The 27918-nt window shown below is 42.7% G+C and overlaps 1 protein-coding gene across 1 annotated transcript in view; it reads left to right on the forward strand.

Annotated features, from left to right (window-relative positions):
• Nucleotides 1-27918, forward strand: part of EFL1 (elongation factor like GTPase 1) — a 446854-nt gene that overhangs the window by 359616 nt on the left and 59320 nt on the right. The window contains 1 exon segment of the mRNA XM_030189629.1: nt 10864-11048. Within this exon segment, the coding sequence (XP_030045489.1) occupies nt 10864-11048 (185 nt within the window).

Raw genomic sequence — 27918 nt, forward strand, 5'->3', positions numbered from 1 at the left:
GAGATATTTATGTTATTGCTTAAACAGCATTAAAACGTAAATGTCTAATGTCTTTAAAGCAAGGAGTTCCTGAGCCTTGAGGTGACAACAGCAGAAACAGTAGTCAGATAAGTACTTCCCTTACATGTAAAATCATTTATGTATGTAACTCGAGTCTCACCTGTGTACTAGCTCTGGCCCCGAGCCACAAAGCAGATCTCAGTTCAGTTCCACATTCAGGGCCACTCTCACCTCACTCATCCATTCCAGTTTGCCTGCAGTTGAACTTAGGAGTGGGTCTGTGGTCCGGGGGTTTGGGAGGCTTTGCTTTATCCTCTGGAGCTGATCAGTTCCCTCAGCTCCTGCCTCCCACAGACCAGGCAGTACTCAAAAAGTCTGAAATAAAAGCAAACTATTTGAACTCTTGCAACAGGCAAACGGCAACTGGCAAATTATCAATCCAAAGTATTCCTTATTGTTATTCCCAAAGGGGAACTCCCTTTTCTACTTCTTCCCCGAATTATATTTGCAGGATATGTGGTGTTATTTTTACAGCTTCTCCTGTCCATGCCTATCCTGTAGAGAGATATTATCCCCAAAAGCTGTACTCTTCTTTACACTGATTTACTTTTGCGGGCTCAGACCTCCCTCGATCTGACCCTCCTCCTACGCTGACTCCACTTTTGGTCCACCCTGGTTCATGGACGAGCTCTCCCTGGCTCTGTTCCCCTGCTCCCATGCTGGGCCCTCTTCTACCCACCCATAGCACACTATCTCCCGGTTGCCACTTATTGGAGCTGCAACCTGCTTCTCACAGCCAGTGGATCTCTCCAATTTTAGGACTCCCCTCTCTCCTCCTGGTCAATGGCAGTGGATGTACAGGCAACTCCAGACCTACAGGCAACCAAAGATGCCCACTTCGAAATCCCCCCCCCCCCCCCCCCCCCCACAGTCACTCTTAAGTACCAGAGCACTATTTCTCTGCGTTCTGTTTCAAACTACTCCCCATTGGCTAGGCTTCCTCCCGCCCAGGGACATTCTACCACTCCAGCCCTCTAGCAGGGACCTCCCTTCCCCCCAGGGCTCTGGAAAAAAATCTGTCGCTCTAGTAGTACACATTCCATGGGGTGTTACATGTACTTATCACACTTTGGGCCAGTATTTCAATGAGACAGAGGGTAAGTAATAGTTCCCGTTCAGTTTATTTTGTCACTTTGCTCATTATGGAATGGGTTACCCCCAGCCCTAAAAACTATAGACAATCTAAGCAACTTTCGCAGATCTCTGAAGACACATCTCTTCAATTGAGCCTACAAAAAGAACCCATAAAGACACAATTCACCTCCTAAACTATCCAATCTAACACCATCTTCTCTAACTCCTCATCCATCTTCTGCTTACTTTTGATTGTATCCAATATCCTATCATGACTTTGTCATGACAATTCTCTGTAAGCCACATTGAGCCTGCAAATAGGTGGGAAAATGTGGGGTACAAATGCAATAAATAATAAAAAAAAATTATTATTATTATATACCACATAGTTTTAAAACTTATGTTAAAGAGTTTCTGGATCCATTAACATAGGTTGATGAGTCTACCAGAAATGTAAATTGCAAGGGTTTGTAGTGAAGAAACTCCCAAATGATTGTAGTGATACAGTACATTAAAACAGAGATATGTCTAGGTTTTAACATTCCAGCTAATTTGAGCAAAGCAATATGATTGAGAAAACAGTATTGTAATATCTTGAGTATCTAGAACATATTCTCAGTTATCAACTAACTACTGACTGTTTAAAATGAGTCTACCAGAAATGTAAATTGCAAGGGTTTGTAGTGAAGAAACTCCCAAATGATTGTAGTGATACAGTACATTAAAACAGAGATATGTCTAGGTTTTAACATTCCAGCTAGTTTGAGCAAAGCAATATGATTGAGAAAACAGTATTGTAATATCTTGAGTATCTAGAACATATTCTCAGTTATCAACTAACTATTGACTGTTTAAATTTGGTAAGATAACCCTGTTTGAGTAAGTTGTAATTAAGCAATAATTTTCTATCAATAGAATAGTATTTGATGGCAAGTTGTGAAGCCAATGTCCTTCAAATTAGACTTATTTATGAAACTTATATAGACAGTTTGTTTAGGTTGCAAGGTGGTGTACAGAAAGATGATGCATTGATTAATAGAACAGTGGACAGATAAACACACGCAGCCGATATACAGCTAATCAGTTATTGGGTTGGAAGCTCTTTGTGGATATCCTAAAAACCTGATTGGCTGTTTGATCCTTGGGACATGTTTTTAAAAGCCCATATTAAGTGCCTAACTCTTCTCAGACTTCCTGCATGCTGCCTTTATGAACTAGGTTTCTTTTTCAAAATATTTTGTAGGTAGTCCATATTCATTCATTTTATTTACAAGATTTCTATTTTGCGTTATCTACAAGTGTTCACAATGCAAAACCATTAATATAACTAAAATAAAAATACAAAACAACTATAACATTATCCTAATGCACTATATAACTTTAAGCTTCAGAATGTTTCAGATTTTCTTTCAAATATTTTCTTGATATGTACACACACACATGCATATATGTTTTGATTAATGTAATATCCCCCTGGTTCTGTAAAGGTCGCCAAAAATTGTGCATGCAAATGTAGGCACATTCCCAATTTGCGCGTACAATTTAATTGTATAACAAGCCAATTAGCACCAAACTTTAGGCATGGCTTATAAAATACCGCTTAAGGGGGGGGGGGTTGACGTCAGTTGTTTAGGCACCATTTAATAGAATTTACCCCATATGTATATATGTTAATAATATAGCAGAAAGATTTTTTTTTTGAGGGGGAGAGGTTTCGATTTAGCTCCCTCCATTTGCAGCCCAAAATGTTTTAGATTGTAAGTTCTATTGAGCAGGGACTGTCTCTCTATGTCAGGTGTTCAGCGCTGCGTGTGTCTGGTAGCGCTATACAAATGTTAATAATAATAATAAAATGCATTATATTCAAGTGTAATAGGTATTTTTCTGTCCCTAGAGAACTTATAATCTTAAGTTTGTACTTACACACACATACTTAGTTTCAGTGTGTCAGATATTAACAATCATGACAGAAAGTTCTTGCCCCTCAAGCAGGTTATGCTGACCGCTAGAGCTATAAGTTGAGGTGATGTTTCCTTTAGAGGTCATTATTTCCTCCAGATGGTCAAATCACTTTTCATATTAAAGTGAAAGTACCGGCTGTTTGTTATTTTGTCAGGAAAAGGAAGTTTGATGATGTGACCATGCATCTATTGCCTGCCCCATGAAGTAATATCCTAGTAATGATCCTCAGGGAATAATACAGTGTGTTAGCAAAATGACAGATAATTAGCTGTTGCTTCAAAGAAAAGAATAGTAAAGGTATAAAGTTACACCTTGAGCATCTCAGTGACTGCAAACCTGGAGTCTGTTGTTGCTCTTACAAAATAGATCTGTAAAAGAAGCAATACGAATTTATTTTAGCAAAAAGGTTTGAATAATTTATTGTAAATGATAATCATGATTGTTTTGGTTTTAGTACAGGATACCTGATGGAAATTTTCAAAAATGCTCCTGTTGTAGGCCTGTTTTTTAAAGGCAATATAGGCACATGTGCCTGTTTAAAATAGGCTCCCAGATCCAGCCCCAGTAGCACACAAATGTACACTTGTTCTGAGTATTTTATTAAAAAAAAAAAAAAAAAACCACCCACACATCAGAATGCCACCTCTATGCCACCCAAACTACACCCCCCAGAAAGCCTACATGTGCATCGTGTAAAAGCAGATGCACACTGTCTCTGCATGTGCTCTTTTTTTACATGTATATGCAATCAGCCTTTTCTGAGCTTAAAACAGGATTTACATGTGAAAAACCTTTATGAAATTACCTCCATGTACTGCATAATACACGGAAACCTTGGTTTGCCCAGATTCTTTAAATGGAAATATTCAATATTTGAATAAGTTCTACTTCGTTTTTGTTTTGTCTTTTTATTCTTTTTTTTTTTTTTTTTACATCAAAAAGCATAATCAGGGCTGAGCGTAAACGTGTATTGTAAAATTGATATATCTCTGCCCCCAAACCAAGATGTTAAAAAGCCCATCAAAAACATATGGCACATGAATGGCAGTCTCAAAAATGATGCAATGTGAAACTTATAAATAGAGAAGTGTACCCAAAGGTGCTCATGTAACTGAAAGCAGCCCGAACCACCTTAGTGTCCTCAGTGTCCTGTGCCCATTCAGTGCCTGCAGAGAAAAACGTCTAGTGCCACCCCAACGTCTAAAACCAATTCCAAACATTTACCACTGCTCTGAGGTACAAAACATTTAGTGCCGCCCTGGGATGCAAAATGTTTTAGCACTGCTCTGAGGTGCAAAACATTTTGCACCCAAGGACAGTACTAAATGTTATGCGCTGCTGCGGAGTAGAAAACATTTTGGAGCCCTAAACGTTTAGAGCTGCCTGCAATTTCAGAAACTTAGACATACCAAGTATGAACAGTTACATCCCTACCACCTAGATGTTTTGTAAGGCATATTTAAACTTCATGTTTGCCAATTTACAATCTTTGGCAGATTTGTACTGGCTCCAAAGCAGCAGTTCTTATCCCACAAGAGAAACCTCATCTCATAGGAAGTAGACATGGGTGGGGGGGTGGGGGGGGGGTGCTCAGACACCACAAACATGTTTTTGTTGTAGCAAGGCAAAGGCTCAGTGCCTATACCACACAAAAGGTATGGGTTGGGATCTTCCATGGTGATGGAGAACTGTTCCAGTACCTCAAATAGTACATGGGGCTGTGGGCAGGGTGATGAGCATGTTGAGAACCAGGCAGGATCACAGAAGGGACTTGCTGCACCCCAGAGGAGAAGGAAGAGAGAAGGACAAGAGGCAGTTGGCATGTTATTGGAAGGATGGGGGGGGGGGGGGTCTGTGAGAGCAGGCAACACAGCATAGAATTAGCTGGTAGGAGGGAGGGCAGGTAGCAAGTGTGAAGATGGAGGGGTTTCAGACACAGACTTGAGTGGGCAGAAATGGCAATCAGGCTCACAGACTCTCTCACTGTCAGCACCAATGCAGTCATAGGAACATACTTTGGCAGCACTTATTTGCGATTTAAAGGTGGTCTAAATCCCGACATAGATCTTGCATTGCCTGTACATCAATGAGCTATCCAGAATCAGGGATAGACGCAGAGAATGCCACACCACCCATTACACGCCCCTGCCCGACATGCCTATGCCCTCCCTAGACCTTTTAATGATTTATACGGTTTATGCTGCCCTATTGTCAAATGCTGGCCTATACGGCATATAGGTGCCCTTTAACAAAGCTTTTCTAAAAAGTGGCTTGTTCTATTTTTAGTGTATGGGTTTACCACTGAAGCCACTTTTAGCATGGCTGTAAAATGGCCACAATTTCTATTTTCCCATTAATGGCCACACACTAATTTCCCAGTTAGCACGTGGCCATTAGCATGTGAGCCCTTACCGCCACCTAAGGTCTCCCACGCTAATCACATGGTGATTTACCTTTCGTTACCCGATTAGCTCACGACATGCCTCTAAATATGCCCACGTTTTAAAAAATGAAACCTATTTTTTAGCGCGTGGGTAACACGTGTTGATTTCATAACTACTTTGGGATGCCCACAGTAGTGCCTTTTAGCGAGCGGTAACCACACATTAGTGCAGAGATTTTCAACCTTTTTTTTATCTCACGGCACATATGGTGCTAAAATTGTCAAGGCACACCCCCACACATGGTCCAGCATTTATCTTCTACCGCACCCCCACACATGGTCCAGCATTTTACCTTTTCCTCTTCCACCCCACCAGTACCCCCACACATAGTCCAGTATTTTATCTTCTACCCCACCCCTACCCCCACACATGGTCCAGCATTCTATCTTCTACCCCATCCCCACCCCCACACATGGTCCAGCATTTTACCTTCTCCCTCTTCCACCCCACCTGTACCCCCACACATGGTCCAGCATTTTACCTTTTCCTCTTCCACCCCACCTGTACCCCCACACATAGTCCAGTATTTTATCTTCTACCCCACCCCTACCCCCACACATGGTCCAGCATTCTATCTTCTACCCCACCCCCACACATGGTCCAGCATTTTACCTTCTCCCTCTTCCACCCCACCTGTACCCCCACACATAGTCCAGTATTTTATCTTCTACCCCACCCCTACCCCCACACATGGTCCAGCATTCTATCTTCTACCCCATCCCCACCCCCACACATGGTCCAGCATTTTACCTTCTCCCTCTTCCACCCCACCTGTACCCCCACACATGGTCCAGCATTTTACCTTTTCCTCTTCCACCCCACCTGTACCCCCACACATAGTCCAGTATTTTATCTTCTACCCCACCTCTACCCCCACACATGGTCCAGCATTTTACCTTCTCCCTCTTCCACCCCACCTGTACCCCCACACATAGTACAGTATTTTACCTTCTCTTCCCCACCCCCACTGAGTTCAGCATTTACCTTCTCTTTCTCCATCCTTACAAATAGTCCAGCATTTACCTTCTCCTCCCCCCCACCCCCACAAAAATAGTCCTATATCTCTCCCTCCTGTCCCCTCTCCAGCCGGCAGCCAGGCATCTCCCCTTGTCTCTCTTGACTCTCTCCCCCCCCCCCCCCCCCCCCCCCCCCAATACCTTTTAAAAGTTTTGTTGTCTCTAGTGGTCGATGGCAGCGAGCAGGGATTCATGCAATTTGCTCGTTTCAACCCTGGAGCTTTCTGTCTGACACTTCCTGCCTGTGTGAGAGCGAGAAGTTACATCAGAGAGAAAGATCCAGGGTTGGTGCGAACAGGGTGTATGAATCCCTTCTCCCTGCCATGACTTCTAGAGACAAGAAAACATACTCCATTTTGGCACAAATTAAGCTGGCCCAACTCCCACGGCACACCTAGGGATGAGCCACGGCACACTGATTGAAAAGTGCTGCATTAGTGCTTACCACTGCTTAGTAAAAGGCCCCCATAATTTGCCAGGATTGGGACTTTTAAAACATGCGCTTGTAACGTGGCCGCCACAGCCTTTAAGTTCAGCTCCAGAAGCCCTCAGGTCCAAATATTACTCTTTCCTGAGAAAAGAGTAACCGGGAGACAAAATATTGCTGCACAAACGTTTCTCCCATTATTTCCTATGGGATCACATTTAATAGGAACTATGTTTCAAATTTTGATTAAAAAAAAAAAAAAAAGAGCTGGCTGGATCAAATCATTTTCTAGTACTTTCTGTTACCAACCTTACCCTACATGGAAAAGCTGATGTCACTTTTCCCAGTGGGTATTGCAAAGCCCTCCTTTAATAGTAATAATTTTGACCAACCTTCATGCCTTTATTAACCCTGTATATTCACATCATGTGTGTTATCCTAATGTAAGCCTCATACTCTCGCATTTCTACTCTGTACTCTTCTGTATGCATGTAAATATTTCTCTATCTTCTTTGACACAAGGAACATACCATAGCATGGTATATCCCAGGCATAAAGTGCAGGAGCTGGTTGCATATATCGCTTATACCGCTGACTATTGCATAGTTCGACTAACATACATGTATAGGGCTAGATTCAGTAAATGGTGCCCAAATTTGGGCTCTGGGAAAAATCAGTGCTCAGCACTATTTTCTAAAGAGCATTCCAAGTTCAGCGCTCTTTATAGTTCAGCAGAACATTTTGTAAAATAAGAATTGTGAACATCCGAATTCCTACCTAAATGCTATATGCAAAATCAGACTTTAGTTCGTGGCTGGACAGATAGGCCAGTGCTGGGTAGACTTCTCCTACTAACCTACAAATGCACTCGATCTGCAGCCCCTCATTACCTCTCTACCCTCATCTCCCCTTACGTTCCTGCCCGTAACCTCCGCTCACAGGACAAGGCCCTCCTCTCAGTACCCTTCACCGCCAACTCCAGGCTCCGCCCTTTCTGCCTCGTCTCACCCTTTGCTTGGAATAAACTTCCTGAGCCCATACGTCAAGCCCCCTCCCTGCCCATCTTCAAATCCTTGCTCAAAGCCCACCTCTTCAATGTTGCCTTCGGCACCTAACCGTGTCACCTCTATTCAGGAAGTCTAGACTGCTGCCCCAACTTGATTGACTGCACATTTTGTCCTTTAGATTGTAAGCTCCTACGAGCAGGGACTGTCCTTCTTTGTTAAATTGTACAGCGCTGCGTAACCCTAGTAGTGCTTTAGAAATGTTAAGTAGTAGTAGACATCTACGGTCTGTGCCCTGATTGTGACAGGACAGATTTAGATGGGCTGGAGTGGGACTTCGGTGACAACTTCAGAAGTTGGAGAACCAGGCCAGTGCTGGGCAGACTTCTACGGTCTGTGCCCTGAAAATGGCAAGGATAAATCAAGATCAAGTATGCATATGTAGTATCACATCATACCTTATGCTATGAGTTTATCTTGTTTGGACAGACTGGATGGACTGCACAGGTCTTTATCTGCCATCATCTACTACATTACTATGAGGGTGATTTTATATCAGGTCGTCTAGGTTAATTGGGCAGGAAGACACACGCCAGTAGGTATCATTGTGCCTTTATAAAATACTAGCACAAATCAAGCAGCAATATAGCTCCTACATTGAAGGTGCCCACAAAAAGGTTTGAGCATAAAGTACGCAAGTATGTGCCTAGATTAGCTTATTTTATAATCAATATGCATACATTACAACTCCTGTCACGATCTGCCCAGACTGTGCCCCTGGCAATGCATATTGTAAAAGTATGTGCATTCATGCCAACATGCATACTTTTACGTGTGTCTGATTTCATGGAAGTTATTTTACATGCATATATTGTCACATACATACTAAATTATAAAATTACCTTCTGTATGTTTGAATTTAAGCACCAGTGATGATGCTTGCTCAGTTATTGGGCCCAAGTTCTTTTGTTATCTGCCCTACATGTGATCTTGCCTTTGCTCCCCTATAATATTCCTTGTAAATTTTTTCAAACCATGAGGTTGACGTTTTTACAGGGCTAGAGAATAGAATTTCTGCTATTCTATTCTTTTCTTTTCCATTTTCCCCAATTGATACTTTTGGAACCACACCATGTAAATTCTAGTTTCATGAATAAAGTGTGGGCAAGCGTTTTTGACTTCTTGCCCTTGGTTTGATCTCTATTCACAGTAGGAGCATTCACATGGGGCTTAGTGCACTCAGTTCCAGATGCTGGTGGTATTGGATATGCAACTGTTTGTCTGGAAAGGGATAATAAGAGTCAGGCATATTGAAGTGAAACCATAAACATGTTGTCTATTCCAAGTAAACCCCAGCCTAAAAACCCACTTAAAGGGATTTTTATTTACTTTTCATAAGATACATAGGGCTTGTGAACCATGTTTTTATTTTCAAATTAAGGGAGATAGTTACTAAGGTGTGGAAAAAATTTGTGTTTTATCATACTTTAATTTACCACAGAAGTCACTGTTCTGTGGTATCTCAGTACCACAGGTTAGTGACTCCCGTGGTCAGCTTCATAAGCTACATTATTTATATATTTATTTGTAACATTTGTATCCCACATTTTCCCACCCATTAGCAGGCTCAATGTGGCTTACAAAATGCCGTAAAGGCGAATGCCAAGTTCGGTAGGGGTAAACAAGGCATCGGTCCCAAAACATTCAGAGAACACATCCTTAAAGGTGGTAAGTAATTGCACCCCTCCCTTGCTATCGGACCCCTACCACTTTATATGACAGCCTGACTCCTAGTGGTAGTCCCGTGAGATTACTGCTAGGAGTCAGCCAGTGCCAAAGGAGGCAAGAGCAACTGGAGGTCAATCCTGGCCCTTAACCCTCGACACCGGAGACACTCCCTTTGGCGGGGGGGGGGGGGGGGGGCAGGAGTCAAATTACCATTGGCCTCTAAGAATGTTGTCTAGAGTATCAGGTCACATATTCATGTCCTGATGCTCCCCTAAGGAAAATTATTGGCAGCTTTGAACTAGTGTTATTTTTCCAGGAATATTACAGCTTGCAGAGTTTTACTGCAGGCTGCATTATTAAATTTATGTAATACTATGGTGTTATGCATGCTGTGCATCTCATTATGTATCCTGCAATAACTTAAACATGTATTACGGTAGTATAGTGCACTTTATTGCTATTTAACACATGTTAAGAGGCAAATAACCTCTGTTATTGCTGTAACACACCTTAGTAGCTAACCCTTTAAAAATAATTACGTTTAAACAGCTAGAGATCAATTTTATAAACCATTTACCTGTGTAAATTGGCCTGTCTGAAAATTGCTAAGAAGTATATGTGGGATTCCCAACACTTGTACCTTTAGCTGCATAAAAAATGAGCATTCGCTGAGCTGTGTTTTAACTGGGGGGGGGGGGAGGAGGTATTATACTCTACATTTTATCTTATTAAGCATCTGTAACCCAACTAAGGGTTAAAATGGGGGTATAAATACTATTTCTATTCAAATTAAATCATACACTTACAGAGCAGTATTTTCATATCTACACGTGTACTTTTTCCTCTTTTCCTCCATCCACAAAAAAAAAAAGCAGCTGCAAAGTTCCAGACCAGGTACGTGGATATGAAAATACCCATGTACATCACACTAGGAAGGTTACTGAAAATTGCATTTTAAATATCTTTGTTCCAAAAATGTTTTCAAAACCCAGATTTGGTTGAATTGAGCCCATATGGCACAGCTTTCTTTCAAGCTAAACGTCCAGGCCTATAAAGCCTACTTCGTGCACTTGCCGTCCCACAGTACAAATTGGTCTGTCTAAAGGATGTAAAGGCTCAATGAATTAATCCGACCCGTGGTTTTGCAGGTCGTGTCTATGCTGTCTTGTCAAAAAGAGAAGGTCGAGTCTTACTGGAAGAGATGAAGGAAGGAACAGACATTTTCATTATCAAGGCTGTGCTGCCAGTGGCAGAAAGCTTTGGCTTCGCTGACGAAATTAGGAAGAGGACTAGTGGCCTGGCTAGTCCACAGCTGGTCTTCACCCACTGGGAGGTAACATTTGTTTTTACCAATATTACATCGCTGTGAGTGATATCTGTCTTATAGGCGTGGCAGATACAGAATATTAAGGGAGATGGAAAAATTGAACTTTTGATGGTTAAAACCAAGATGTGTATGGATTCACCTTTTTTCTAGCCAAAGAGAGCATTAGGGACGTGCACAAGACAAACATTCTTGGTTTGTTTCGGATCATTTGGGCTTTTTCCCAGTTCATTTAATATGGCCATTTCAATAAAATATTTTTGTGCACAGAATTTTTAACGCACACTAACCCCCGGATTCTATATATGGTGCCCAAAACTGTACGCTTCCGAGATGCGTGCACAAATAAATTGAATGATGCGCTATGAACCATCAGTAATTGGGTGCTAACAGCCAGTTATTGATGTTAATTGGCACTCATTAAAATTTTCGCACACATCTGGATGCACACTATTCTATAAGGCTTGGTGCCTAAATCCCATGGAGTGTATCTCAAAAGAGGACGTGGCCGTGAGCGTGTCGGGGGTGTTCCACAGAATACTGCCTAACCACGCCTAATTTGTGCGCCGGCATTTATACCAGATTTTAGCAGATTTAAGTCTGGGATCTGCGCTAAACACTGTTCTGTGTAAGACGCACACCCTTTGTAGAATAGCACTGAATTTTTATGGCGCCTAAGTTTTGGCACCATTTATTGAATTGGCTGCTAATTGACTTAATACATTTTAAATCGAATTAGTGTACACCAAATTTTCTAAAGCCCACTAATGAACCAAATGTGCACTCTGACAAGTACACATTCCCAGAGGACACATCATTTTTAAGGAAATACTTTTAAAAGAAATATCTACACATAAAACAGAGGGTTGTGCACATAAATTGCTTCTTTCAAATTGCCCAGACTATATATAGGTAAAAATATGTGCATAAGTTTACCCAGACTAAGTGGAGGTATTCCTGGGAGGTGGCGATGGGGAGGGGTTAGAATTTACACACATCCTTTATAAAATATATACACGTGAATGTAAAATGAGTTGGGAAATTTGTACATAGGCAATAGCAAGAGCAGGATCAGATGGGTGCATTTGCTTTTTGTAGGGTAGTTGTCAAAGGAACAAATCAGAAAATGTTTTCAAGATTTCCTATTTCAGTGCAAACAAAAGCACAGCTCTATTATTAGCGTTGATCAAATTCTCTTCAGCAACAAATTTCATAGTGTAATTTGACAAAAGAAATACTTTTTTATTTTATTTGTTTTAATATTGGGGGGGAGTTATCAATGTGGGTTTCTGTTAAGTTGGATTATTTTACCACAAGTAATGGAATTCAGACATGCGTGCGATAAACACAAAGGAATCCTGTTTAGAAGGAATGGATCCACGGAATCTTAGCGGAGATTGGGTGGCGATGCCGGTAATTGGGAAGTAAAACCGGTGCTGGGCAGACTTCTACGGTCTACGCCCTGATCGTGACTGAATAGATAGGGATGGGCTTGAGTGTAAATTGTAAGGGGCTTCAACATGAGCTTCAGAACTTTTAGTACAAGAAGAGTGCTGGGCAGACTTCTACGGTCTGTGCCCTGAGAATGGCATGGACAAATCAAACTCGGGTGTGCATATAAAGTATCACATACCATGTAAAATGAGTTTATTTTGTTGGGCAGACTGGATGGACCGTACAGGTCTTTATCTGCCATCATTTACTGTGTCATTTACTATATATGTTAAGTCGTGTTGTTTTTAGCACAGCATTCCATTTTATGCAGTGATACCCTGTGTTAAAATAACTCGGGCTAAAATAACCTCAAGTAACAGTAACCCACGTTAATAACCTCCCTTTTTTATTTCTTATATATACCACCTGCAAGCCCAAAAGCTATTGAAGTGTTGTACATTCTGGTACAGTAGATATTTTTGTGCCCCTGGAGGGCTCACAATCTGAGCTTGTATCTGAGGCAATGGAGGGTTAAGGGCCCCTTTGCTGCGTGCCAGTCTGGCACTACCGCAGGAGCCCGGCAGTAGTTCCTGCCCCCACTGCGTGCAATTTCTGGTGCTGAAAACATACTTTTATTTTTTTTAGCGCAGGGGCTTACCCAGCAGTAATCAGGCAGCCCCGCATGCTGTCCAGTTACTGCCAGGTTACCACTGGAGCCCCTGCCACCTCCTAAATAGATGGCGGTAAGGACTTCCCTGGGAAATGGCCATGTGGCAAGTGTTCACCATACTTGCCACTTCCTTTTCGGGGGAAAAAAAACCTTTTACCGGGTGGTGGTAAAAAGGAGGACTTGGCGAGCGGCAAACCCACTCACTGATGCCACCGCAGGGGCCCTTTTACCACCGCTTCATAAAAGGGGTCCTAAGTAACATAACATAGTAACATAGTAGATGACGGCAGAAAAAGACCTGCACGGTCCATCCAGTCTGCCCAAGAAAATAAATTCATATGTGCTACTTTTTTATTTGTACTGTCCTCTTCAGTGCACAGACCGTATAAGTCTGGCCAGCCCTATCCCCGCCTCCCAACCACCAACCCCGCCTCCCAACCACCAGCTCTGGCACAGACCCTATAAGTCTGCCCAGCACTATCCCCGCCGCCCAACCACCAGCCCCGGCACAAACCGTATAAGTCTGCCCAGCACTAGTCCCGCCTCCCAACCACCAGCCCCAGCACAGACCGTATATGTCTGCCCAGCACTAGCCCCGCCTCCCAACCACCAGCTCTGCCACCCATTCTAGGCTAAGCTCCTGAGGATCCCTTCCTTCTGCACATGTTTGAATTCCGTTACCGTTTTCATCTCCACCACCTCCCGCGGGAGGGCATTCCAAGCATCCACCACCCTCTCCGTGAAAAAATACTTCCTGACATTCTTCTTCAGTGCCTAGACTAAGTGTCTTGCCCAAGGTCACACGGAGCTGCAGTTTTTTTTTAATCTGATAGCAGTTATTTCCACTGAGCATTCCCTAGTTTTTGTACTGTGTGAAATGGTAAATAACTGTATTTTACTAACTTTCTTCATATGACTAGTGATTTTATAAACCTCCATCATAACGTTTTATCCTAATGTTGGCAATTAGGGAAAATTAGTTGTTGTTTTTTTTTATTATTATTGATTATTTAATGGAGGTCTTTATTAAATGCAAGAACAACACAAATATAGTAACAAAGTCAAAACCAGGGTACAATCCAAGTCCTGCAAGTCAGTAAAGTTTCCATACAAAGCAACTCTCAAAATGTTTCCAATTTACCCCTATGTGTACTACCCAGAGGAACAGGATAAAGGAGTGAGGGGAAGAGGAAACACCAAATCACAACCCTAGCCACAATGAGCTTCCCCAAGGGCACCCCATACTTTCTCCCATTTCCCCATAGTTTTTCTCCTTATTGTAGTTAACCTCTCCATTATTTATTTATTTATATATATAGAGAGAGATATCTGGGCCCATGGTGAAGCCCATTAGATAAATAAAGGCCAACTGAGCCGAGGTTCAGGACAAAACAAAATCTTATTCAGTATGGAAGAAAAAGAATGCTTGTCTTACTTTTGCAAGCTTCAAAGCAGGAGAATCATCTGTTTATACATACACAGAGGGAGCATACTTCCAGGGCCTTTGTCCTCCTCCTAGTCTGGGCCTCTGTGCTCTTCTGTGGGCCTTGGGTTTTTACTTTCTCCCCTGGACCTTGCCCTTGACTCTAGGTTTCCCAGTTATACTGGTGTTAAGTTGGCTTGGGCTATTGTCCCTTTAGGAGGACAGGGGATCTTGTCTATATATCCCTTCACAAGTAACTATTAAAATAGTCAGTGGTCTTTGTCATAATGTTTATGGAGACAAACTTTAAACATCTAAATATATATATTTTAGAAGAAAGGCAGGAGAGGGTATAAACGTACAAGAGGTAGGCCTCTCTCACTTGAAAGAAAGCTCTGTGATGAGGGGTCATGGGATAAGGGTGAAAAGGGATAGACTTGGAAGTAATCTACAGAAATGTTTATTTGCAGAAAGGGTAGTGAATGTGTGCAACAGCCTCCCAGTTGAGATGATGGAGACCAGCAAAGGAAGGGATTGTAGAGTTTTGTTGTTTGGTATGGATGAGCAGACTGGATAGGATATATGTGGTCTTTGTATGCCATAATTTTTTATATGTCTTTGTTTCTGTAATGAAGAGTATTAACCATTGGACCAACTGCATCTGATGTGAAAATTTATGTGGATACATAATAATGGATGAATCCCATCTGGTTTGCACTACTTTCAGATGCCATATGAACAAGTAACTTGATAACAAACTCGGAGTTTTGTATACTCATAAGTACCTGTCAGTATAAATTGCTTTAGACTCAAAATTAACTTACAAGGATATGTGGACTCACTCAAGTATTTAAAAAGCATATTGCAGGCAGCAATTTTAATAGATTATGTTCTAAACGGGCTCATGAAAAGAGGGGCTTAGGGGTACTTCAATGGAGCACAGTGCTTTTGGATTTTATGATGGTTTTTGTTTTTCATCTTTAATGACATTTACAACTTTTAAAATCCTGTGCTCCTTGTTCATCCCGCCGTTAATTTTGATTCTATTATGCTTTCAAATCTGATACTTGGCAAAGAGTACGTTGACATGACTTTGTTACAGGTAGAGGAGTAGCCCAACTTTTAGAGCAGCGGGCTAAGAGCCAGAGAAACAGGTAGAGTAGAGGAGTGGCCAAACTTTTAGAGCAGCGGGCTAAGATCCAGGGAAACTAGCTTCAAATGCCACTGCGGTTCTTGTTTATGTTTTATTTCTTTACTTGATATACTGCCTTTACATAAGTGAGGTCAAAGCAGTTTACATACAATAATGAAAGACGGAAAGGAAATCCATAAATGAAAGTAGAGGGGGCATGCACGAAAGTAGAGGGGGGGCATGCATGTCAAAGAGACAGTACTCAAATACAGCAAATATCACAAACAAATGTTCATTTTCTCATGCAGTAACCACCGGTCAAGCTAGCTTAGAGTGGTGCCAAAGGCCAATTTGAAAAGTGAGCTTTGAGGGATGTTTTAAATCTGGGGAGGGAAAGTTGAGAGCAGAGTCAGGGGGAAAGGGCATTCCAGAGTTTAGGGTACAGAAAAAAAGAAGGCAGCAGACCTAGTGGATTCGTAGTGTGAGAACCAAGGGAAAGGAAGAACAAGGCCGCATTGCTGATCTGCAAGGGCAGGCTTCTACATGGAATGTTGCTAGTGGAGGAGTAGCCTAATGGTTAGTGCAGTGGACTTTGATCCTGGGGAACTGAGTTCAATTCTCACTGCAGCTCCTTGTGACTCTGGGCAAGTCACTTAACCCTTCATTGCCCCTGGTACAAAATAAGTACCTGAATATATGTAAACTGCTTTGAATGTAGTTGCAAAAACCTCAGAAAGGCGGTATATCAAGTCCCATTTCCCTTTCCCTATTTTCCGTACAGCAAAGGTAGGCTTGTTGTGAAAGTGTGTATATGCTCTTATCTGCACTAAAGGAGCGGAAATAGCCCAATGGGGTTTCTGCATGGATAACGTCTGATTATTGCTCCCTATACTACCATCTAAAGTGCAGATACACTGAATCAGGTCAGTATTCTCCCACTGGTGGGGAGCATTTCTTTAAACACTAAATTAGACCCAGATTTTCAATGACGGGCCATATCCTGGCTCCATCATTGAATATTTGGGTCATCAGTAAACCCCAAAGTTATTGCGGGCACTGACCTGATACTCAATGCCGGTACCTAACTGGGAAGGATAGGACTGGTTTTATGTAGTTTTATCTGCCTTTCTCAAGCCCACTTAAACCATGCTAAATATTGACCCCAATATATATTAATATCTAATTATAACTGACCTTCATTTCTTCTACCCGGAAAAGATGAACAGCCAGCTTTGTAGACCCCCAGCTGATGAATCAAGCATGTCTCAAGTAAAATGAGTCGGGAGTTTTCAGCAGTATACTTTGAATCGTACAAAAATGACGTGCCGGGTCACATGATCCGGCTGATGGATTGAACATGTCTCAAGGAAAATGAATCAGGAGTTTTCAGCAGTATACCTGAAATGACAAGAGCACAATGCAGTCAAATACACAGCAACCAAACACACCGACTAAGTGCTGATCTCACAGAAGGAGGAATCTTGTTTCACAACCAGATTATAAAATAGGAATAAGATCAAGCACACTCTAACTCAAAGGATCTGGCAGGAGGTAAAAGAAAACACCTCTGATTCTAAGAACGTAATGATCACATAGGAGTATAAATTGGCAGCTTATCAGAAACATATCAGTTTGTTACCAGAACTCGGATGTTCTCTTGTAGTCGTTCCTATGAAAGCAATTCTTATAAAAACATTGTGCTTCTAAGGATGTTTTGGTTTGACCTTAGAGATGCTGATACAGGAATATTTCTGCTGATGCATTTCATCTGAATATTTGTTGTTGATTTTATTTCATACTGTAATAACCATCAAACTGAACAGTCATGTTTGTGGCATGTTTACTGTGAAACAGGTCCCTAGGTTTTATGTCTTTTTTTTTTTTCACTGCAGTATGTAGAAACAGCCTTTCTCCAGCCAAAATGTGTGAATGTAGTTAATACTAACAAAGCCGAGTATCTTCCCCTCTACCAGCAGCAAGCATACTGTATAGATAGATCTTGGCTGAACCTCATTCCAAAGTTTAAGACCCCCTGCCTGGAAGCAGTTGTAAAGACTCCTTGTGTTCAGCCTTTTGAAAACTGGAGGATTTGAAAACGCCAAGAATGGTCTGGTCAGTATGAGTCATATTTCACTGCCATACTGTTCTCATTGGACTGACAGCTGATCCTGAAAACTCAGCCTCCCTCACTCATGCCAGATGTGCACTGTTTGTCAGAAGCACGGGATTTGAATGGCAGCTCTTGGTGCACGGGGGAACAAAGAAATTTTGGCAACAGCTACTATGACAGAAGAGTTCTTTAGCCTTAGAATAGCAGCTTGCCGAACATTTTTCCAAAAGGCTAATTCGTTGCAGCTCAAAATAGACTGAAATACCATACAAACTGTTATTACTTTCCCAAAAATGCTAATTCAGTGCAAAACTCAAAATCAAAGCTTGTGGTAGGGTTGTAATCTAGCAGAATATGAATTAAGGGCTGTTTCTGGAAATTTAAACAGAGTGTGCTCAAGGTTTAGGCAATCCATCTTTCAGAAAGGAATGTACAACATTATATAATAATCTGTGAAGCAATATTAAAGCGATAGTATTAACTGGACTTCTAAAGATATCAGCTTGCCTTATTTTGGGCTCTGTGCTCTCTTTGGGACTTGTTTTTAGTTATTTTTTATTTTATATATTTTATTACGTTTTTGTCTTTTTACATTTTTATACTTTTTTAGCAAAAATTGATGTGCCTTTTCTTAAAGCCTCATCTTATGCTTTAAACTATATCCTTTTCACAGTCTATTATTCTTCTGCTTTATATGCTTGTCACTGTGATAACTTTCATGGGGTTCTGATGGTCAAAGAATGGAGGCAGCATTATTCAGTGTTGGCCAATCAAAATTGAATGGGTAAGTTGCACTGGCTAAATAGTAGGCCTAAAGTTTAGATCAGCTGTTCAGCCCAAACAGGTTCAGGCTGAGTATTTTTGTAAAATTAAAGTTATCTAGTTAACTTTACCTGGATGTAGCCAGCTGAATATCAACCTCACAATACTTGATTTTATTTATTGCATATACATACTTCTTTTCAAAGGATTTATTCGAACTGAAAATACACTAAAACAAGAAGAGATGGTGAAGGAGAGCCCTCGTTGAAAGAGTCACATTCTATCAAAAAATAGGAGAGAGACAAATGCAATGACAGGGCTTTCCTGGTGGAGTATGGTAAGGTGATGCCTCTGCACAGGTGGCATGGAGGAGAACTGATAGACTATGTAAAAACAGAAAATGAAAACCTCCCCACATCAGATACGAAACAGAGCTGAGGAATATGAATAAAGGAGTAATATTGGGTGACTCGGATTAAAATGGTGGTGCTATCAAAAACATAATGGAGCTAAAGTTGTAAAGGTTTTTCCATGTGTAAAGTCTGTTTTATACAGCTGTAAAGGTTATATGTACAGCTCCATATAGACATTTTCAGGGGGCAGGGCTTCTGTGGAGCTGATGCAGCGTTACAGGGAATGTGCATAGTTTATAAAATGTGGATGTATGAGCGTAATATGTAGTGCAGAGAAAAGTGGGAAATGGACCAAAAACGTCAGAGACTGGGACAGTTGAATCAAGACCAGATAATTTTTATTAATGAATCGACACAGATCTGTATTTCGGCCAATGATCAGCTGTTTGCTTCAAATGTCTTTTTGTTCACTGACATTGTATACTGCATTATGTGACGCGCTGCTACGATACCAACCGCAAGACTTGTCCAAGGTCTTTTTTAAAACCGTTACGTTCTTTTGAATACATATCGACCTACCTGGTATAACATACCATCGAGACTCCTGAGGCAGACCTGTGGCCAAAACACAGATCTGTGTCATTAATAAAATTATCAGGTCTTGATTCAACTGTCCCAGTCTCTGAAGTTTTTGGTCCACTTCCCATTTTTCTCTGCAATCTGTTTGATTCTGTGGGACTTCGTTGCCCATCCACCTAGGTAGATTTTTCTTCCTGAGCGTAATACGCATGCATATAGTTACATGATCTTTGGAGCGGGTGTGAATTTTTGTGGGGGCATTTGCATGGTACTGTGACTTGTTCTGGATTTGGAGTGCAGGATCGAAAGAGGATCTATGAATTAACCTATCTAGAGAGACAGATTTTTTTCTAAACTTTTCAGGTGAATGCCAAGTCAGAAGAATTTTTATATGGAATGAGCTTTGTCTAAATCTATTAAAATTGATTGTCATTTTTTTGTTAGCTGCTTAGGTTTAAGCAGGGTACAATTTTTTAAAATAAATAAATATATACATTTTGAAAGATCATGGCCCATCAAGTTTGTTGTGAAGTCTAAATAATAAACTATTTAGGTGAATACCAGCTCAGAAGAAATTTTATGTGGAATGATCTATGTCTAAATCCATTAAAATTTAGGGTTAAATATTCAGCCGGCAGCAGTCAGCATTTTTTTGGCCAGCAATGACGTTATACCTGCACATTCAATGCCAGGTCGTGTCCGAGCACAGTTTCTGCAGCCGGCTATCCCTTATCCAGTTAAGTGTGATATTTTATTTATTTATTACATTTGTATCCCACATTTTCCCACCTATTTGCAGGCTCAGTGTGGCTTACATAGTACCGGAGCTGTGTGAACAAATACAAAGTGATGTTGTGGTAAGATAAAGTTCATGTAGCGCAGCCACATTAGGGAATCGCACATCGGAAGAGTTGTGTTACGTCCATTACGTACTTTAGTTTTGTTGTGTTGCAGAGATCAGGTATTTAAGTTGGATCGGTAGGGTATGCCTTTTTTAAACAGGTTAGTTTTTAGTGATTTCCGAAAGTTTAGGTGGTCTTATGTTGTTTTTAAGGCTTTTGGTAGTGCATTCCACAGCTGCGTGCCTATGTAAGAGAAACTGGATGCGTAAGTTGATTTGTATTTAAGTCCTTTACAGCTTGGGGAGTGCAGATTTAGGAATGATTGTGTTGATTCTGATGTGTTTCTAGTTGGTAAGTCGATCAAGTCTGTCATGTATCCCTGGGCTTCGCCGTAGATGATTTTGTGAACTAGGGTGCAGATTTTAAAAGCAGTGCATTCTTTAATTGGGAGCCAGTGTAACTTTTCTCAGAGGGGTTTTGCGCTTTCAAATCGGGTTTTTCCAAATATAAGCCTAGCTGCCATGTTTTGTGCGGTCTGCAGTTTCTTTAAGGTTTGTTCTTTGCATCCCGATATTCAGCACTTAACTACCTAAATGACACCACATAAAGATAGGGCTACGTTTTATGTGGTGTCATTTATGTGGACCACTTTGTCCAGTTAACATAGGTGGGTAAGAGCTGAATATCAGCCGACTCTGTCCCAGACCACCTACAAAATAGCCGACTCCGGCTTTAGTGGTTCTTGCTGATATTCAGCTTCATGGAAATGCTTTTAAAACAAATAGGAGGAAATATTTTTTCACTCAACAAACAGTTACGCTCTGGAGCTCTTTGCTGGAGAATGTAGTAACAGTGGTTAGCGTACCTGGGTTTAAAAAAGGTTTGGACAAGTTCCTGGAGGAAAAGTCCATAGTCTGCTATTGAGACAGACATGGGGAAGCCACTGCTTGCCCTGAGATTGGTATCATGGAATGTTGCTACTAGTTGGGTTTCTACCAGGTACATTGGTCTGACCCAGTACGGCTATTCTTAAGTTCTTATGTTACAGTTGAGCCTGTCTTCATCTAGGTGAGATTTTCACCATTTTCTTTCAAGTTGATGTCCTTGATGCTTAAGGACCCATAGGAGAATCATGAGGAAACGTTGTGCGTAGAGCATAGAACCTTCTTTAAGCGTGCATTCCAGATATCAACCTGCTCTGACACAGTCATCATCTTTTCATCCACATAAACCTTATGTTTCTTACAGTTGATCCTGTCTTCATCTAGGTGAGATTTTCGCCATTTTCTTTCAAGTTGATATCCTTGATGCTTAAGGACAAATAAATTAGTGCTGATAGATCAGGAAGAAAAAAGATACTGCTTGATTTTTTTTTTTTAATTCTGACTGTTCCTCACAGAATATTATATAAGGTTGTACATTCCTTTCTGAAAGATGGATTGCCTAAACTTTGAGCACTCTCTGTTTAAATTTCTAGAAACAACCCTATCACAAGCTTTGATTTTGAGTTTTGTACTGAATTAGCATTTTTGGGAAAGCAATAACAGATTGTGTGGTACTTCAGTCTATTTTGAGCTGCAACGAATTACGCTAAAGAACTCTTCTGTCATAGTAGCTGATGCCAAATTTTCTTTGTTCCCCATACACCAAGAGCTGCCATTCAAATTCCATGCTTCTGACAGTGCACATCTGGCATGAGTGAGGGAGGCCGAAGATGTGTCTCCAAGAACTGCCCAGGCGGGAAGGGTTAGGACAGCTGTTGTAGTTGGCGAGTCATTCATTAGGCATGTAGATAGCTGAGTAGGTGGTGGATGTGAGGATCGCCTGGTCACTTGCCTACCTGGTGCGAAGGTGGCAGACCTCATGCCTAGACAGAATCTTAGATAGTGCCGCGGAGGAGCTGGCTGTCTTGGTGCATGTGGGTACCAATAACATAGCAAAATGTGGGAGGGAGGTTCTGGAAGCCAAATTTAGGCTCTTAGGTAGAAAGCTGAAATCCAGAAACTCCAGAGTAGCATTTTCACAGTGGCGTACCAAGGGGGGGGGGGGGGCGGTCCGCCCCGGGTGTCGGCGGGGGGGGGGGGGGGTGCTCCGTCGTCTCCTGCCACCACCCTGCGTTTTTTTTTTTAAATCCATGCAGCGACGCAGGTATCTGCCCTGCTGTGTGCTGTGAAAAAGAAAATCGCTTCGCTGGCGTCGGGCCTTCCTTCGCTATGTTCCGCCCTCTTTTGAGGTAACTTCCTATTTCCTCGAGGGCGGGACATAGCGAAGGAAGGCCCGATGCCAGCGAAGCGATTTTCTTTTTTCACAGCACACAGCAGGGCAAATACCTGCGTCGCTGCATGGATTTAAATAAAAAACGCAGGGTGGTGGCAGGAGAAGAGGGCTCTGTCGCTCTCCACGGAGGGCGGGGGGCTCAGATGGGAGAAGGAGGTGGGGGAGCTCAGAGGGGAGAAGGGAATTGGGGAGGGGTGGGGGAGCTGAGAGGGGTTCTCAGAGGGGAGAAGGGAATTGGGGAGGGGTGGGGGAGATCAGAGGGGTTCTCAGAGGGGAGAAGGGGAGGGGTGGGGGAGCTGAGAGGGGTTCTCAGAGGGGAGAAGGGAATTGGGGAGGGGTGAGGGGAGCTGAGAGGGGTTCTCAGAGGGGAGAAGGGAATTGGGGAGGGGTGGGGGGAGCTGAGTGGGGTTCTCAGAGGGGAGAAGGGAATTGGGGAGGGGTGGGGGGAGCTGAGAGGGGTTATCAGAGGGGAGAAGGGGGTGGGGGGAGCTCAGAGGGGAGAAGGGAACTGGGGAGGGGTGGGGGAGCTGAGAGGGGTTCTCAGAGGGAGAAGGGAATTGGGGAAGGGTGGGGGAGCTGAGAGCGGTGCTCAGAGGGGAGAAGGGGATTGGGGTGGGGAGGGGAGGAGTGGGGGTGCTCAGAGGGGAGAAGGGGTCTGAAGCTGGAACTGGGGTCTGACAAGGGGGCAGGAGGGAGAATGGGTCCATGCCTGGGGCAGGTGGGAGAATGGGTCTGGGGCAGAAAAGGGGGGATGCAAAGCATGTGGTGGATGAAGGGGGCTGGAAGTGGGGGCTGAAAAGGAGGGTATTTGGGATAAGGGGGCTAGTGCTGGAACTGTGGGCTGAAACGGGGCAGGGGCTGAAACTGGGGGCTTTAAAGGGGACAAGGAGAACTGGCTGGGGCTGAGCTCAGGACTGGTGAGAGAAAAGGGCTGGGGTTGAAACTAGGGGCTGAAAAGGGGACAGGGAGAAGTGGCTGGGGGCTGAAGCTCAGGACTGATGGGAGAAAAGGGCTGGGGACTGGTGGGATAGTGGGGCTGAAAAGGGGGGCAGGTGGGAGATGTGGGCTGGGGCTGGAACTAGGGGCAGGTGGAACTGGGGGCTGATAAGAGGGGGCAGAGAGAGGGGACAGACCCTGGATGGAAGTGGGGAGCGTGAGGGAGGGCAGACCCTGGATGGATGGGAGAGGGAGGGCAGACGAATTGAAGGGGCAGAGAGAAAGGGCAGATGGTGGGTGGAAGGGGGAGAGAGAAAGAGGGCAGACTGGGGCAAATGGTGGATGGAAGGGAGAGAGAGGGCAGACAGTGGATGGAAGGGACATTAGAGAGGGCAGACACTGGATGGCAGAGAGAGAGCAAAGACAGATCCTGGATGGAAGGAAGACAGTGAAAAGAAGATGAGGAAAGCAGAAACCAGAGAAAACAAACTGTAAATATATATTTTTATTATTTTGCTTTAGGATATAGTATTGTAGCTGTGTTGTTTATAAATAGAACATGTAAATAAGGTAATCTTTTTATTGGACTAATTTTAATACATTTTGACTTTTTACTGTAACAGCACTATACTTTACTGACCTGAGGAAGGAGATTTTGGCCTCTGGAAGCTAAATGTATTAGTCCAATAAAATGGTATTATTTTATTTTCTGTATTTGTTTTATTTCTATTTGTTAATTTGTAAAGTGGTGATTGGGGTTTTTTCAAATTTACATCTGCTGTCTTTATATTTTGCACAGTACTAGGGGACATTTTCTGTTTCTGTGGTGTTGCATTGTATGCAGAGTCTGGCATCGGGGGTTCAGTTTAATTTTTGTCTAAATAGAAAGTTTATGATTACTTATTCTATAGTGGATTAGGGTGTATCTGTGTTTGTGAAAAAGACATGGCTTTCGGTTGGCATTGACTGCAGGATCGACGATCTGTACTAATCTGTCTGTTTTCATTTTACAATAGGTGAATTGATGTTCTAGTGCTCACTGTAGTGTTTAAGATGCTTTCCTTTTCCTTGTGTGACTCGTACAAATTACTGCTTATGGTATGGTAGAATTGCTCTATAGGTCCTGAATGTTTTGTATTCTCGGTATGCCTAGTACTGGATTTTTTTTTTTGGCGGGGGGGGGGGGGGGGGGTTAAAAAATGACCGGCCCCGGGTGTCAACTACCCTAGGTACGCCACTGCATTTTCAGAGATGCTCCCCGTTCCACTTGCAGGACCCATTGGCAGGACCCGAAGTCTCAGTGCGTAGTTGCGATGATGGTGCAGGGATGAGGGATTTAGATTTGTTAGGAACTGGGGGCCAGATGCACTAAACTTAACGAGCCATTAACGAGCAAGTAGTAAACCCTGGCATGCACTAAAGGCTTCTCCGAGCCTTTTTCCGACGACGGTAGCAGCTAACGAAAACGGAATACAGATGAGCAAATTGTGTAGAAACCCTATTGTATTGAGATGCACTAACCTTTTCAGATTGCCTTAACACTGGAAAATCTAACGAGAGGTCTGTACCTGTCGTTGGGGCTTCACTATATATATATATATATAAAAAAAGACAAGCTGTGCCTATGGACGTCCTTTATGGACGTCCTTCACTATATATAAAAAAAAAAAAAGACGAGCTGTGCCTATGAACGTCTTTTATGAACATCCTTCGCCCCCCCTTCCCCCTGCATTGAAATGACAGCTTCCCGCAGCCTCGGCCTCCCCGCCATCCTCTGCACCCCCGAGGCCCCGCCCCCGCCGCCCCCCCTGAGGTCGTCACCGCTGCCGCTCCTCCCCTCCACCCGCCCCCATCCGTTTGCCATCGGGCTGGGCCCTCACAGCGCCTCTCACCTCCGTGTGAAGGCGCTGCAGCAGGCAACAGCTGATCGCCTCCCTTCGGACTTCCCTCCTTTCCTCCCTGGCCTGCCCTCGTCTGACGACAACAATAACAGGTAACTGAAATATGGATCAATTATAACACTAACTAAACATATATATATACTGTCTAAGCAGTACCTGGGAAGATCAGAACGTATAATTCACCGAGCCTCAGCAAAGAGATCTGTCTCTCTTTCTTCCTGGCTAAGACTGAAGCAACAGTCAGCATCTACTGGGTAATTTTCAAAACTCCAGGCCAGTCAGAGCCCAGAACAGTCAAGTTTCAAAGAAAAACTAGTTGCATCACTAGAGACACTTCCTATTATCTGTGTGCCAAATATAAAAAGCGAAGTCAGTCCTCTGTAACCGCTTTAAGCATAAACATGCACCATCTGCTGCCAAACAGGAGAAATACAGTTCAGAACATTATGCAGGGAATTATCCAATACATTTTACATGCTTAAAACACACTGGGCCCCTTTTACCAAACTGAGACAAAAGGGGGCCGGCGCTGGCATTGCATCGAGACCCCCTTTTGCCGCAGCTGGTAAAAGGGAAGTCTCACCTTCCTGCAGTAGAGAGGTGTGGTAGCCGTGTTAGTCCACTCTTAAAGGTTATCAATAGAAATCAAACAAAATAAAACATGGAAAAGAAGATAAGATGATACCTTTTTTATTGGACATAACTTAATACATTTCTTGATTAGCTTTTCCAATCTGAGGAAGAAGGGCAACCTTCGAAAGCTAATCAAGAAATGTATTAAGTTATGTCCAATAAAAAAGTATCATCTTATTTTCTTTTCCATGTTTTATTTTGTTTGATTTCTATTGATAACCTTCCTGCAGGAAATGGCCTGGTGGCTCCCGCGTTAATCTGGCAGTAATTACCGCTGGATACACTGGCGCTACAAAAATAAATACATATTTGTAGCACCGGAATGACAGCATACTAGGGGTGGGAAGTACCGCCAGGCTGCTGCGGTAGCCCGACGGTACTTCCTGTTTAGTGAGTGGTAAGCCCGCATTTGGCTTACCGCCGCTTAGTAAAAAGAGCCCACTCTAGCAGTCTGCTGGCTGCACTGGCAAGCATTGTATTTTTTTCTTATGTTGTGTTTAATAAAACTTTTCAAATTAAAAAAAAAAAAAGAGCCCACTCTTTCTTCACAGGAAGCAACTTCTTGCCCCATGATTGGTAGCATGGAATATTGCTACTAATTGGGTTTCTACCAGATACTTGTGACCTGGCTTGGTTACTGTTTGGAAACAGGATCTGGGCTAGATGGACCATTGGTCCGACCCAGTATGGCTACTCTTCACTGGCTTCCAATTAGATACCTCATTCAGTTCAAGCTTCTTCTTACCTACAAATGCATTCAGTCTGCTGCCCCTCACTACCTTTCTACCCTCATCTCCCCTTACGTTCCCGCCCGAAATCTCCGTTCACAGGACAAATCCCTCCTCTCATTACCCTTCTCCACCACCGCCAACTCCAGGCTCCGCTCATTCTGCCTCGCCTCACCCTATGCTTGGAATAACCTTCCCGAGCCCTTACGCCAAGCCCCCTCCCTGCCTGTCTTCAAGTCTTTGCTTAAAGCCCACCTCTTCAATGCTGCGGCACCTAACTCTTTCAGGAAATCCAGACTGCCCCAATTTGACTGCCCCTATCAGACTTACGTCTCTAGGGAACTTGTTAGATATTAGATACTGGACTTTAAAAACTATTTTACCTTGTTTCAAGATTTAAAAGCACAAAATACTGATAGAATAACAGTTCTACAGGGCTGACTGACTACATATCTCCTAGAAAATCTCAACATCTTAGGAAGTAAACACTTCAAAGGGACTTGTTCTCATCAAGCAACATCTGCATAATTAACACTCCATTGTTAATTGCTGCCAAAGACAAAGTGGCTTTTTGTTATACTGATTAGCTGGAGAGCCCTGTAACCTTACCTGCTTTAAACAAGAATGTGCTTTGGTCCAGTAAACCAAAGATGTTCATACATCCTAGTAATTTGGGGAAGAAGAAACAATAGACTCCAGAACCCACCCAGAGGATACAAACTCAAGAGGCAATACATCTATCTATACCCACAGAAATACCTGCCTACCATCATCAAGTAACCCCTACAACTAATAGACCACTACTTGAGCCTAATAAATACCAGATGAGCCAATAAAAACATTCCTATGATTTTAATTGTGGGTGAATTTATAATTATTGTGGATTTGGATCTTTTCAATTTTCTCTGTTTTCTTTTGTTACTGTTGGAGTAATATATGACTTGATGATAACGCAAAAATAAAAAACATTTCCTATGATTCATGATGTTATCAGTGAATATCATCTAGACATCCTGGGAATAACTGCAACCTGGCTGGATGAAAGAGGAGGAGTCCCACTGGCTAAACTATGCCCCACAGGATTCACTATCCTGCACCA

This window comes from Microcaecilia unicolor, chromosome 1 (assembly GCF_901765095.1).
Source record: "Microcaecilia unicolor chromosome 1, aMicUni1.1, whole genome shotgun sequence".
Lineage (NCBI taxonomy): Eukaryota > Metazoa > Chordata > Amphibia > Gymnophiona > Siphonopidae > Microcaecilia > Microcaecilia unicolor.